Source organism: Herpailurus yagouaroundi, unplaced genomic scaffold, assembly GCF_014898765.1.
Source record: "Herpailurus yagouaroundi ecotype Mexico unplaced genomic scaffold, PumYag 29, whole genome shotgun sequence".
NCBI classification, from domain to species: Eukaryota; Metazoa; Chordata; class Mammalia; order Carnivora; family Felidae; genus Herpailurus; species Herpailurus yagouaroundi.
The window spans coordinates 30,083,322-30,095,722 of NW_024412377.1; the positions used below are offsets into that span (position 1 = coordinate 30,083,322).

Consider the following 12,401-nt stretch of genomic DNA (forward strand, 5'->3'; position numbering starts at 1 on the left):
AAGGACATTATTGTCACAACTGGGGAAATCTGAATATGGGTTATCTATTGGATAGCAGTATTATTAAACTTCCTGAGACTGACAACTGAACTGTGGTTATATAAGGTCAAGTCCTCGTGCTTAGAAGGTACGTGCCGAATATTTGATGTTATGTTTGCAACTAATTCTCAAGGAAAAAAAAATTTTTTCTCAAAAAAAAAAAAAAAAAAGCAAAATGCCAAGAGGTCAGTCTTGGTAAAGGATACACAGGTGTTAATTGTATTGTGAACTATGTACTATGAAGTCCCATACAAATAAACCAAGATATTCTGAAGTGGGTGGTTCCATATTTCCTTCTGGCCAGCACTCACAGCAAGGCTCTGGGATTTATCTGTCTGTCCATCCACCCATCTGTCTATTCATCACCTAATTAGGATCCAGAAGTGTAATGGTTGTCAGGTATATACATTAACATGTGTCTTTAAACTGAAAATGGAGTCATATCTTTTCTGACCCAAAAGTCAATTAATCTGGGCTGTAGTTTGATGGTTTTCCACGCACTGAATCAACTAAATTTGCAGCTCCAAGATTTTGCCAATCCCCTGGAAATTATATCTCGTACAACTATTAAGCTTGTGATTAAAAAATTATAGATATCATCTCAGAACTGCACAATAGTTTTTCAACATTCTTTCTGCAGGTTTACAAACAAAAAAGTTTGAATACTTTTAAAACCATGCCTTTCCAGGGGCACCTGCGTGGCTTAGTCGGTTAAACATCCAATTCTTGATTTCAGCTCAGGTCATGATCTCGAAGTTGGGGAGTTCGAGCCCCACGTCGGGCTCCACGCTGACAGGGTGGAGACTGCCTGGGATTCTCTGCCTCTCTTTCTCTTTCTTAAGATAAATACATAAACATTAAAAAAAAAAACAAAAACACCATTCTACCTCCATTACCTTATTAAGGTCATGCCAAAGTGGGTTTTGTCTCTACTGAGCTAACTGGTCAATTCCCAGTGGTGACCCAAGCTCGGCCTGTGCAGATCCATTTATTCCTGCTGTGGCGATCACTCTGGTGCTTGTGCAGTCACCTGTGGCTTCCCATGTGAATGTCCCCTTTCCCTGGGCAAAATGGGAGTGATCTGAGAATGAGTGCCTCCCAGAAGGCCTCCCGAATGCTGCCAGCCTATCAAACATTCGAGCAGACCTCACTTTGTCCCAAAATGTTCAGGAGCCTGCTCTCACTGCAACAAACATCAGTGATATAGAAGTACGTACAGAAATTCACGTATCCCTTCTTAAAAGCTTCTGGTCTGGATTTCAAAGTAGCTATTAATAATATGAGCCTAGGCCGGCTGCTACCCAAATGGAAATTAAAAAAAAAAAAAAGGCTTAAAGATAAAGATAATTTAATATTCCCTGCTTCTATTAGCTTGCTCTTTTGATTTTCTTGAAAAATCTGTGTTTCAGGGTTAGTGAATGTATTTTTAGCAAGCCAGTGTTTGTGTTTTCTCAGTCTACTAATACGGGAACACAGTCTGTGTTAAGCCAAGAAATACTGGCTTTGAGACCAGAAGTCTGAGGTCTAAATTTTGGTGTCATCACTTACTAGATTTGTGACCTTGAGCAGGTCTCTGGGTCTCATTTCTTATTCTGTAAAATGGGGATACAAGTATCTCCTCCTTTCCAGTAGAGCTCAAACTTCCTTAATTTTAGCATAAGATATAAAACTTACTCATTAAAAACGGAGTTGACCACGTGGATAACTAAGAAGCACTATGGCACTAGCTTTATTACTCAGCTTGTAGTTGTTAGTTATTCACTTACTGGAGGATTAGTAAACTGTGTCTATGCCTAGAAACTTTTTACAAATGAGGGCACGATACTGCAAAATGAAAACTACACCTATGCCACCGACTCTACTCGTGAGCGGCCTGTGTACCTGAGTCACTTCTGCAGCAAGAAGTTCAGCACAGTCCCACTCCCAGCCACCTGCCTACTTGAGAGGCTCCAGGGGTGCCCTGCTGCCATCAAAAACAGAGAACCCCTGGGGCGCCTGGGTGGCTCAGCCGGTGACGCGTAAGATTCTTGGTTTAGGCTTAGGTCGGGGATCTCGTGGTTTGTGGGTCTGAGGCCCACATCAGGCTCCACGCTGTCACCGTCAGCGTGAAGCCTGCTTGGGATTCTCTCTCTCTCCCTCTCTCTGTGTCCCTCCCCCACTCGTATTGTCTCCCTCCCCCCGCCAAATAAATAAATAAACTTAAAAAAAAAAAAGCAAACCCCTTCTTCTCCAGGATTTTACAGCATCTCATAATCTGGGTATCACCTACGGAGATATCCTAAATTTCACACCACTTCCTGCCACCTGTTCGCAGCACTTGGCGACTGGTCTGGCCTCCTCCTTGTATTCACCACCTGCCCCTTCCCCATATCATAGTCATAAATTTGCCTATGCTTCTCCCGAGTCTGGAATGTGCCTTTTTCCCTTTCCCTTCCCTTCCTAATACCCATCTTTCAAGCATGAGCTCAAATCCTCACTCTTCCCTGAATCCTTTCCTGCTATGATCTCTAAATCCCAGTGACCTCATTGCTAGGAATTCTTACCATGACCTCAGCTAATGTAAAGCCCTTGGTAGACATATCTATCTGTCTGACTGATAATCCGCCCACCCACCCATCTGCCTATCCATTGTGTGTAACTAGATCATGAGCTGTTTAAATTTGCAATTTTGTCTTTTTGAAGCCACACAACACCTAGCACATTAAAGATATTTAAGACTCGCTTCCTGATTGAGCTCAAGTGATTGATTAAATAAGTGTTTTAATTGAATGAAGGTGCTATGGACCATTAAGGGCTAAATAAATAAAGATGAAAGGGATGTTAGGGGAGAAAAGCCCTTTTATTTTTATATCAGTGAAAGCAGAATCTTTTAAGCATAATTCTTAGGCTGTTGGGTCAGCTGAAGGTCCTAAGATTGGCCAACCCAAATTAAGCCTGAAATAGGTTTCACTAAATGGCGACAGTTTGATATAGGTCTCCAGACTGGGGCCAGAGTGAGATACTGGTCTCAGATCTCAAGTGAGGAATCCGTGCTTCCTAAAAGGGTCTGACATGCAATTTATTGATTTCAGGAGCCTCATCCCAAGGGGCAGGGCCCCTTTCCAGCTTGGGAAGTTAATTTATTATAGTACGGCTCATTCATACAGCCAGTAAAGCAAGAAAAAGCAATAGGTAGATGCTTATTTATTCCAAATTCTATATCCCATAACATTAGATTTGAAACTTAACATTGAACCAGCTTCTAGAAGCTTCCTTTGCTGGATAACAATGGGCTGAACATTTACTAAATTTCACTGAAAGTTTTTTGCTGGGTTTCTGAACCAAATTAAAATAAGCATTTTTAAATTAAATATCCAACAGGGATCACTTAAAACAGAAATACTCAATATAGGTAGCCTCCAAACCACAGTCCCTCCCCCTCGGCCCCCATCATATACACAAGGGTCTGTCTGCCTTCTTGCAGTGGGGGAAGAGGGTCACTCTAACATGCCCACGGGAAGCTGGTAGGAAAAATTTCACAGAAACTACATGGGCTCAGAAAATGAGGAAGAGAAGGAGGTGTGAAGTCCGGGAGAGCCAGGGGGCCCGGCCCGGGGGGGGGGGGGGTGGGGCGCGGGGGGGGGGATGCGGTGGTAGAATTCCAGGCAAGGCCACCCTGACTAGTGCTGACCAAATGATGACTTCAGGGCCCAAAAGAGCCTGCCTGTAAGGCTTGCATTTCTTTCACTGTCCTTACTATGTTGTGCTACTTGAAATTCCACCATTTAGAGCAATGTCTTGGCAGAGGCTGAAAAGGAAGGGGGAGGCCAGAAAAAGGCGTTCACTGGGCTGTTGGAAGGAGGAAGATGGCGACTAACAACGGCAATACTTATGGGGCATGGGTTTTACAGCGCATTATCTTGTTTAACCCTCATCGCAGCCCCTGAGACGGTTTTAATACTGTCCCCGTTTTCCAGATGAGGAAACTGAGGTTTAAGAGAAAAGCAATAGCTGGTTATGTGCCCAGGCTGGGATCCAAACCCTGGTCTGATCTGACTGTGTGAAGTGCAACTCTTGCCTGTTGAAATTCCCCGATTTCTTGCTCTGTGCCCTCTTTCTGCAGATTATGGGACCGACACCCCAGGAAGAGGCTCTAGCCTAATAATATTGTGAATTATATTTTAGCTATATTATGGTTTACACCTAGATTTGTGTGGTCCAGCCCAGGCTTGATTTATAAGATTGTTTTCATAGAAAATTTTGTCACTTGCTACCAAACTGGTGGAATATAATCCCATCATATTACCATAAGTTGTGCACTACCTATAATTATAATTTAACAAATGCTCACTGTTTCTTCTACTTGGCTTCGAGGCACACAAAAAGTCCACTGTCCTAGCCCAAGGCAGTTCATGTTTAGTTTTGGTTTACAATACTGCTTAAGCATACCACACTATACATCTACTAGGATAGTATGTGCCGTGAAGGCAGAGACTTTTGTCTATTATATGTACCAGGGATTTCCTAGCACCTAGGACAGTGCCTGGCACCTGTAGGCAGACATTATTTGTTGAACAAATAAATGTTTTTAGATCACAAATTTTATTTTATTTTTTTAATGTTTATTTTATTTTATTTTATTTTATTTAAAAAAATTTTTTTTTTCAACATTTATTTATTTTTGGGACAGAGAGAGACAGAGCATGAATGGGGGAGGGGCAGAGAGAGAGGGAGACACAGAATCGGAAACAGGCTCCAGGCTCCGAGCCATCAGCCCAGAGCCCGACGCGGGGCTCGAACTCACGGACCGCGAGATCGTGACCTGGCTGAAGTCGGACGCTTAACCGACTGCGCCACCCAGGCGCCCCGGTGTTTATTTTATTTTTGAGAGAGACAGAGAGAGAGAGGGAGAGAGAGATACAGCATGAGCTGGGAGGAGCAGAGAGAGAGAGAGAGAGAGAGAGAGAGAATCTGAAGCAGGCTCTAGGCTCTGAGCTGTCAGCACAGAGCCCGACATGGTGCTCAAACCCAGGAACTGCGAGATCATGACCTGAGCCGAAGTCAGATGCTCAAGCAACTGAGCCACCCAGGCGCCCCTAGGTTGCAAATTTTAAAATCACATGCACTTTCTGCTTTTGCTTGTGAGACACAGAGCTGTCATATACAGCCGAGATCCAGCATACGTGACGATTAACGAACCTTTAATAAATTCAGACAACCTTGTGCAACAGGGTTTGAGTCACTAGTTGAAGACCTTCCTCCCTAGGTAGCAAAACCAAAAGCTGTGCATCTCAGTGGTTTGGGGAAACTGGTCCCAGTGTCTGCAGACTGCCACCCACCGTGGTGGAACTCTGGTACTTTGGACACGCTGCTTTACCCTGAGGACCACAAGGGGTTAACTTTCAGCCCTACAATGCTGACATCTGCTAATTTCACCTTCTTTTTCACCTCCTAGGTTCCGGCTCTAATCACCCTTTGAAGAAGATACTGACAGAAAACAAAAGAAAAAGATAGCTAAAGGGAAAAGTCTTGGATGCCCCAAAGGGAAAACCACAAGTCATTGAGTTTAGACAAGTTCGTAGTTGCTACAGGAGGTAGCCACAGCCCTTTTACTTGATAGCCAACCTACAGGCAAGCAAGTGAGCCAGCTATGCATTCTATTTGGTGGTTCACCTTGTGATGATGCAGAAACAGAATTCTGGCCATTTCGTTTACATTGGGAGCAGAACACATACAACCTCAGGAGTGAGTGCATGCAGTCCAGCCCCCTTTGAACAGAGTGGCTGTTAAGGTGGCCCGAAAGAGCCTTTGCTCAATCACTGAGCCACAAGCATTTGAAAATAAGAGGGGCGATTTTCGAATGAAATGAGTGACTTAATGTTTTCTACATAAGCCTTAACCAGCTGCACGGTGTAGAGTGCAAGATATACATGTCAGCACTGTGACAGGGGCATGCTGACTCTGGTTGAGTGTTCGAAGTCTGCACGTTGTCATTATTCTGCCTTCCCTGCACTGACAGCTTGCTACCGAATTGAACATACCTGGAAAGAAGTCAACTTGGCTTACAATGCAGCTCAGTTTCTCTTTGGAATGTTTCCGTTTCAAATGTCCTCTAGGATCTACTGGGTCTTGCCATAGATAAAACAGAATCGGGTGTGTTCTGCTGGTTCAAATGTAAACACAGTAGTAGGAATCTTGTCCAGTGATGACTCAGCATCAGTTTTGGAAAAGGGAAGTAATGTCCCTTCTCCCACCAGTCCTTTGCACACCCCACCCTGCCCTAATCGGTGGGATTATGCTACCTTGTTTGCTTTGTTACCGGTTCTATCTTACATGGGCATAGGTTTTCTTAGAGTATTATCAAATCATAGGGATTCAACCCTGACTGCACAATAGAGTTACCTGGGGGACATCTAAATCTCCAAATGCCCAAGCCACACCCCAAACCAACTAAATCAGAATCTCTCAGGGTGAGGTCCGGCATCAGTATGCCATTAAAGATCCCCAGGGGATTCCAGTGAGGTGGGGGGGGGGGGTGTCTCTCCTCCTGAGCCTTTACCCAGAGGACAGTTAGGGCAGGAACATGAAGGCTAAGGGGACAAAATCTCATAGCCATTGGCGTTTGGGAGTGGAAAGGACTCCCTTTATGGCATGGTTGTAAACTTCACTGAGGTCTATAGTAAGTAAGTAACTTGTCCAAAGTCAGAATTAGTTGAAAGCAGAGCCAGCATTGAATAAACTGAGGTAGACATGATACTAATATGCTAATTAAATTTCCATGAATTAATCAGCTTCATAATCAGGCCCAGTCATATTTCTCCTGAACATCCTGGCTAGAGAACTATTATCTAACACTGTTCCTGTCCCTCTGGCCTAGGCTGTTTGAGTGAACGAAAAGCCGCTTAGGGGCACCTGGGTGGCGCAGTCGGTTAAGCGTCCGACTTCAGCCAGGTCACGATCTCGCGGTCCGTGAGTTCGAGCCCCACGTCAGGCTCTGGGCTGATGGCTCGGAGCCTGGAGCCTGTTTCCGATTCTGTGTCTCCCTCTCTCTCTGCCCCTCCCCCGTTCATGCTCTGTCTCTCTCTGTCCCAAAAATAAATAAACGTTGAAAAAAAAAATTAAAAAAAAAAAAAGAAAAGCCGCTTACTCAGCTCTCATGGGTACTATTCTGAAGACAATGGCACTAAGGGGCATTTTAAATTTAAGTTTCTGTTGGAGAAACATTTATATACTACTACTACTACTAAACATTTATATTGTTTCTGTTGGAGAAACATTTATATACTACTACTACTACTAAACATTTATATTCTACTAAAGTAGAAATTCATGGTTGAAACCGAAGCCTTTAAAAATAGGTTTATAGGGGCGCCTGGGTGGCACAGTCGGTTAAGCGTCCGAGTTCAGCCAGGTCACGATCTCGCGGTCCATGAGTTCGAGCCCCGCGTCAGGCTCTGGGCTGATGGCTCAGAGCCTGGAGCCTGTTTCCGATTCTGTGTCTCCCTCTCTCTCTGTCCCTCCCCCGTTCATGCTCTGTCTCTCTCTGTGCCCAAAATAAATAAATGTTGAAAAAAAAATTTATAAAAATAGGTTTATATACAGGCGCCTGAGTGGTTCGGTTGGTTAATTATCTGACTCTTGGTTTCAGCTCAGGTCATGGTCTCACAGTTGGTGGGACTGAGACCGGAGTGGGGCTCTGGGCTGACAATGCAGAGCCTGCTTCGGATTTTCTCTCCCTCTCTCTGCCTCTCCCTCACTTGTGCTCTCTCTCTTTCAAAAATAAATAAATTTTAGGAAAAAAAAATAGGTTTATACAACTAACTGACAGAAACTCTTGGAACAGTTACTTTAATTTCAAGGGATCAACGGATGTTCTTTTCCTAACCCCAAGTCACTCCTGAAGTCTTAATTTGCCTTAAAAAATGCACTTTCCCCCCTTTTCTTGGGACTTCTGGAAGAAGATGCTTTTATTGTTGTAATTAAGCACGTTTCCTGCACTGTTTTTAGCTCAAGGCCACTAGGTTTGGGGGACTCTTTAGCATACAACTGACTTGCCCGGGGGCTGCTTCCGTTGTGCACTTGACTTCAGTTTAAGTACAAAATAGCTAGAGGGAGTAGCCAGGGTGACATCCAGGCTACAGCTCACCATTGCTTTATATCGGGGTTGTGTCAAATTTTCTACTGCTACCTCTGTTACCTACATATTTCCCCAATAACCTCTAACTTTTAATGTATGCACATACCTTGCTTTAAGCAACAGATAAACTTCTGAAGAGCAGAGGGTAAATTATATCAAATCACAGTTGACATGCCCTAATAGAGTGCAATCTAAAACATTTTTGAGGGGGAAATCACAGTTATTTATTTATCTATCTATCTATGTAGTCTTTTCTTAAGAGTTAATATTGTCGCGTGTGCAGTGAACTACAGCTTTTTTTCCCCCTAGTCCTAGCTAGCACTCTTCACCGTTCAGTCTTTCTAGAACCGGAACTTTTCTGAACAGATTTGACACTACCCAGATGCTTGTTCTGGAAATCGAGGCCCTTCTGTGTTTTCTCTGACTCTGGCTTGGCTTTGGAAAAACCTCAGCCTCTCCCCTTGCAAGGGCAGTTTAGGATGGAAATGCAATTGTTTTCAGAATTCGGCACAGCCAGGCACACCCAAACAGATAAAGGGCTTTGGAAGAAAGGGGAAAAAAAAAAAAAAAAAAAAAGGGAGTGTGTCTACAGGATGGGGACGCTTAGAAAAGGGGAAGGCTGTGTTGGTTTCCTATGGTGGTGGTAGTGGTAGCGAAAATATCTGTTCATCGCAACGCTAAACGGACAGCATAAACATTTGATACCCCCTGTGCTGGACGAACCAGCACGCGTCATATAACGACCAGGCGTCGGGGCCTTTGGGCGGCAACCGGCAACCACACCCTGGGAGGGGGCTTCCGCGCGGGCGTGGGAGGCCGTACAGCAGTCCCTGCCAGCTTGGGGTGCGTGCGGGCGGCGGGTGGGGGTGCGTGGGGGACCGCCGGCGGCCCCCCCGCGGGGAGGGAACGGTTCTTACAGTCACTGCTCAGCGCGAAGGGCGCGCGGCGGCGGCCGAGGGAGCGGTCTTCGGCGGGCGCCTCGGGAGGCCTCTTACCGGCGGGCAGCGGGAAGGCGGACGCGGTGTGGAGCAGCACCAGGCAGACAGCCACGACATCCCATAACTTCATCTTAGAGTCCCGTCCGGCGGCGGCACCTGCACGGGCGGGGAAGAGGACCGGCGAGTGCGCGTTAGGCCGGGACGCCCGGGACGCGGCATCCCGGCGGGTCCTGGTGCCCCCCCTTCAAACTCGTCACGGCCCTCCTCCCGGACGGCTGCAGCCCAGCGGTTCCTTGGGCATCCCGCGCCCTCCTTCCAAGTCCCGTCTGCGTCCCAGGCGCGGCTGGCTCTCCACATCCAATCTATCTACAACTGCCCTTCTCTTCTGCTACTGGATCCGGGGGTTAGATTTCCCAGCGGGGCCGCTGCCCCTGCTCGTACCAACTCGACGACAGCACGATACCTGGCCAACACGACGAAACCAGTACTGGCATCCCCACCTCCCCATTCCCTGGGAACGACGAGGCAGCGACCACCGTGCATCCTCAGCCCCAGTTAGAGACCTCCCGACCTTCCCGGCAGCTCCCGTAGGTCCAGGGAACCAGCCTTCCACCCAAGCAATCGGCCAGCTTTTCATTTTAGGAATAAAATCAAGGTCCCTCTGCCCGGGGTCCTGATCCTGCTGACAGGGGCAGGCCTGGTGGCCCCACTCACTCCACCCCAGCGCTTCATTACTCACACTTATTTATGGAAGTATTTTGTTGCTGGACAAGAAGTTAGTAAGGACTTGGAGAATTTTGGCCTGAACGGGAATACCTGCGTTATGTTATTTCCCAAAGCATCAACTCAGTTTAAATTATTACTTCCACCTTTAAAGTTATGAACATTAAACAACGTATGAAAGACCTAGAGGAGCATAAAGTAAGCGCTCAATAAATGCCCCAGCATTGCTGTTAGGTTGCATTTGTCTTGAGAATTTTAATCCTTCGTGGTATACCCTAAGACGCTCTATTTTATTTTTGCAGTTTTGCGAGATTCTGGCCCCAAATCCCTTCACCTCCCAGAGGAGTCTCGAGATCCTCGTGCCCCTGCCACGGTCACTCCGAGACAATTGTACGCCGCCTCTGACGCTGCGGAGGCGCACGGGCATCCGAAGGCCTAGACCACGAAACGGTGCGGAGTTGGGGCTCAGTTCTCAGGGACCGGGGTTGCGTTTGGCCTCCCAGGCCTCAACAGCCCTAGAAAGGCGGACTGCGCAATCGCAGTTGGGGGCGGGCGAGAAAAAGGCACTGTCAACTCGGGGCTTGCCCCACCCAATCAGGAGGTGGAGAGGACCCAGGCACCTCGAGGTATGATGTTACCCAGTGTCTTCCCAATGCCAGGGTTCCAGTTTCCAAGGGAATTCTCAAGTGGGAACTACGAGATTCATGCAACTGATTATCCCCTCTCCTCCAAATACGATTCTAAGGAAAATCTCCTTGAACTTTTCCCATGGGAGAGAGCAAGACGGTTTCCAGGTAAAAGCAGAAACTTCGGCCTGACATCTTTCTATACGTTCCCAGGCTTACCCGCCTCCCTTCCAGCAGCCCTACCCCCATCTCCACCCAGAACTCCCGCCCAGATTCCCTTGCAGGCCACCCGGGGAAGCGTTTAATTCGGTCTCCACCTCCCACCGCTGCGGAGACGAATGCATTTTCCATCCCTCGGGAGTCTGTTCGCTAAGCAACTGTGAGGCTCGGGGCGTTTGTAGAGGCTGGGAACTCCAGGCAACCTGTAGCTCCGGGCATCTCATGCCGCACTGGCTGGTTTACAAACCCGCGGGGAAAGGTCTGGGTTCTGGCGCAGCGGCCCAGGCAACACTGCACCCACGCCGTGCAAATGAGCGCACAGAGAGGAATGGGGGGACGCGAGGCTTCCCGCCCCCTCGCCCCGGTGCCAGCTCCAGGATGCGTGCGAAATGGCTGGCGGCCCTGAGGAGCAGGGAGCCGCGGGGTTAATGCGCCATTCCAAATCGAGGTGCCCGCCAGCAGGAAGCGACAGAGGCACCAGATTTCCCTTCCGCATTAAGAGGGTTTTTCCTTTTTTTTCCTGCTTGGCCGACGGAGAGCTTTTTAAATTGGACGTGGAGATCCTCAATTATAAGTGTGGAGAAGTTGGCAAAAGAGGAAACAGTGGAAAAGTCCCCCGCTTGGCCAGAGGAAGCTCCCGGCTCCCATTCCCGCCCGCGGCCGGGTGCGGCGCAGGCCCGGAAAGCACGCTCCCACCTCCCCCGCGACAGGGAGGCGCATTCTTCCCTCGGAGCATCGCCGGGGCCGGCTCTACTCGGGGCGGCTCTTTAGTTCCCGGTATCTGCTGGGCGAAGGAAGAGGCGGGGGGTTGGGGCCTCAGCACACACAGCGATCTACTGGGACGCTTTTCTCAGAGCCCATCTGGGCTCCCCAACTCCCCCCCCCCCCCCCGCCCCTTCCCTGTTTGTCCCCTAACCGCTTTCTCAAAGCACAGCTGCAAGACGTGTTTCCGCCTGCAACCAGCCGCCTTTGCTATGCGCGCGAATTGCTTAACGCGCTGCCTGCCACGTGCGGTAACCACGCTTTCCTCCCGAAGTCGGCTCCACCAGGTGCCCCCGCACCCATTTTTGTACCCCACAGGACGCCTCCCCTCTGCGCCCCGGACCATCGCCGCCCGCAGGGAAAGGGCGCGTCGCGGGCGCCCGCACCGGTGGTCCCCAGGCCCGCGGCGGAAAGGGCGCCCTGGAGAGCCGCAGTGCCGGCAAAAGCCGCGGCTTACGGTGGGGCGCTTCTGGGTTCCCAGCACCAGGGGGCACCAGAAACCGTCCGAGTCCTGTAGTGCCCACGCGAAAGAGGCTGCGTCGTCTTTTTAAGTATAAAACCGGTGAACAAGCACCTCCCTACCTCATTCCCCCTAATACCAAATTACTCCCGAAAATTCCGGATGTGTTCACCAGTGTGCCTGCTCTTCAGGCTCCGACCCTTCATCCTCTCCCCAGTTTTCCCCTTCCCACCTCACCTGAGCTGGTGTCTCAGTAACCTTTTAGAATTCCCCCTCCCCCAATTCCCCGCATCCTCGTGTTAGCTTCCCCGGGGGCGAGTGCCTCCGCCGCCCGTGCCCCCGCGCCTTCCTCTGTCTGGCAGGCTGGGAGGTTTGTTTGGGCATTGCCTTCAAGATCCAGGGCTCCGGGAGAGAAAAGGGAGGCGGGGTGGTGGGGGGCGTGCTGTAACTCCGAGTTTTCTTTTTGGGGTAGGGACACAAGTTGCTGAAAGATGTATTGCTTTTCTTAAGTGTGCCTC

The 12,401-nt window shown here is 48.6% G+C and overlaps 2 protein-coding genes across 4 annotated transcripts in view; one reads left to right on the plus strand and one right to left on the minus strand.

Annotated features, from left to right (window-relative positions):
- The window catches only part of GDNF (glial cell derived neurotrophic factor), a 28,336-nt gene that overhangs the window by 14,139 nt on the left and 1,796 nt on the right, over nucleotides 1-12,401 (minus strand). The window contains exon 2 of one of the 2 annotated variants that reach the window (XM_040495678.1): nucleotides 9,151-9,249. In XM_040495678.1, the coding sequence (XP_040351612.1) occupies nucleotides 9,151-9,223 (73 nt within the window). In that variant the 5' untranslated portion in view covers nucleotides 9,224-9,249. Of the gene's footprint in view, nucleotides 1-9,072; nucleotides 9,250-12,401 lie in introns of both variants that reach the window. The other variant, XM_040495676.1, reaches the window with a different exon arrangement.
- Nucleotides 9,245-12,396, plus strand: LOC121043672 (uncharacterized). 2 transcript variants are annotated; one of them, XM_040495662.1, is made up of 2 exons: nucleotides 9,245-9,680; nucleotides 10,119-12,396. In XM_040495662.1, the coding sequence occupies exon 2, from the start codon at nucleotides 11,051-11,053 to the stop codon at nucleotides 11,972-11,974; it is 924 nt and encodes a 307-aa protein (XP_040351596.1). In that variant the 5' UTR covers nucleotides 9,245-9,680; nucleotides 10,119-11,050; the 3' UTR covers nucleotides 11,975-12,396. The 2 variants fall into 2 exon arrangements, with proteins under 2 accessions (XP_040351596.1, XP_040351589.1); XM_040495655.1 differs by lacking the exon at nucleotides 9,245-9,680 and adding an exon at nucleotides 9,863-10,014.

Coding starts and splice junctions, on each gene's coding strand:
- LOC121043672 (XM_040495662.1), top strand. CDS start 11,051: ATGGCTGGCGGCCCTGAGGAGCAGGGAGCCGCGGGGTTAATGCGCCAT.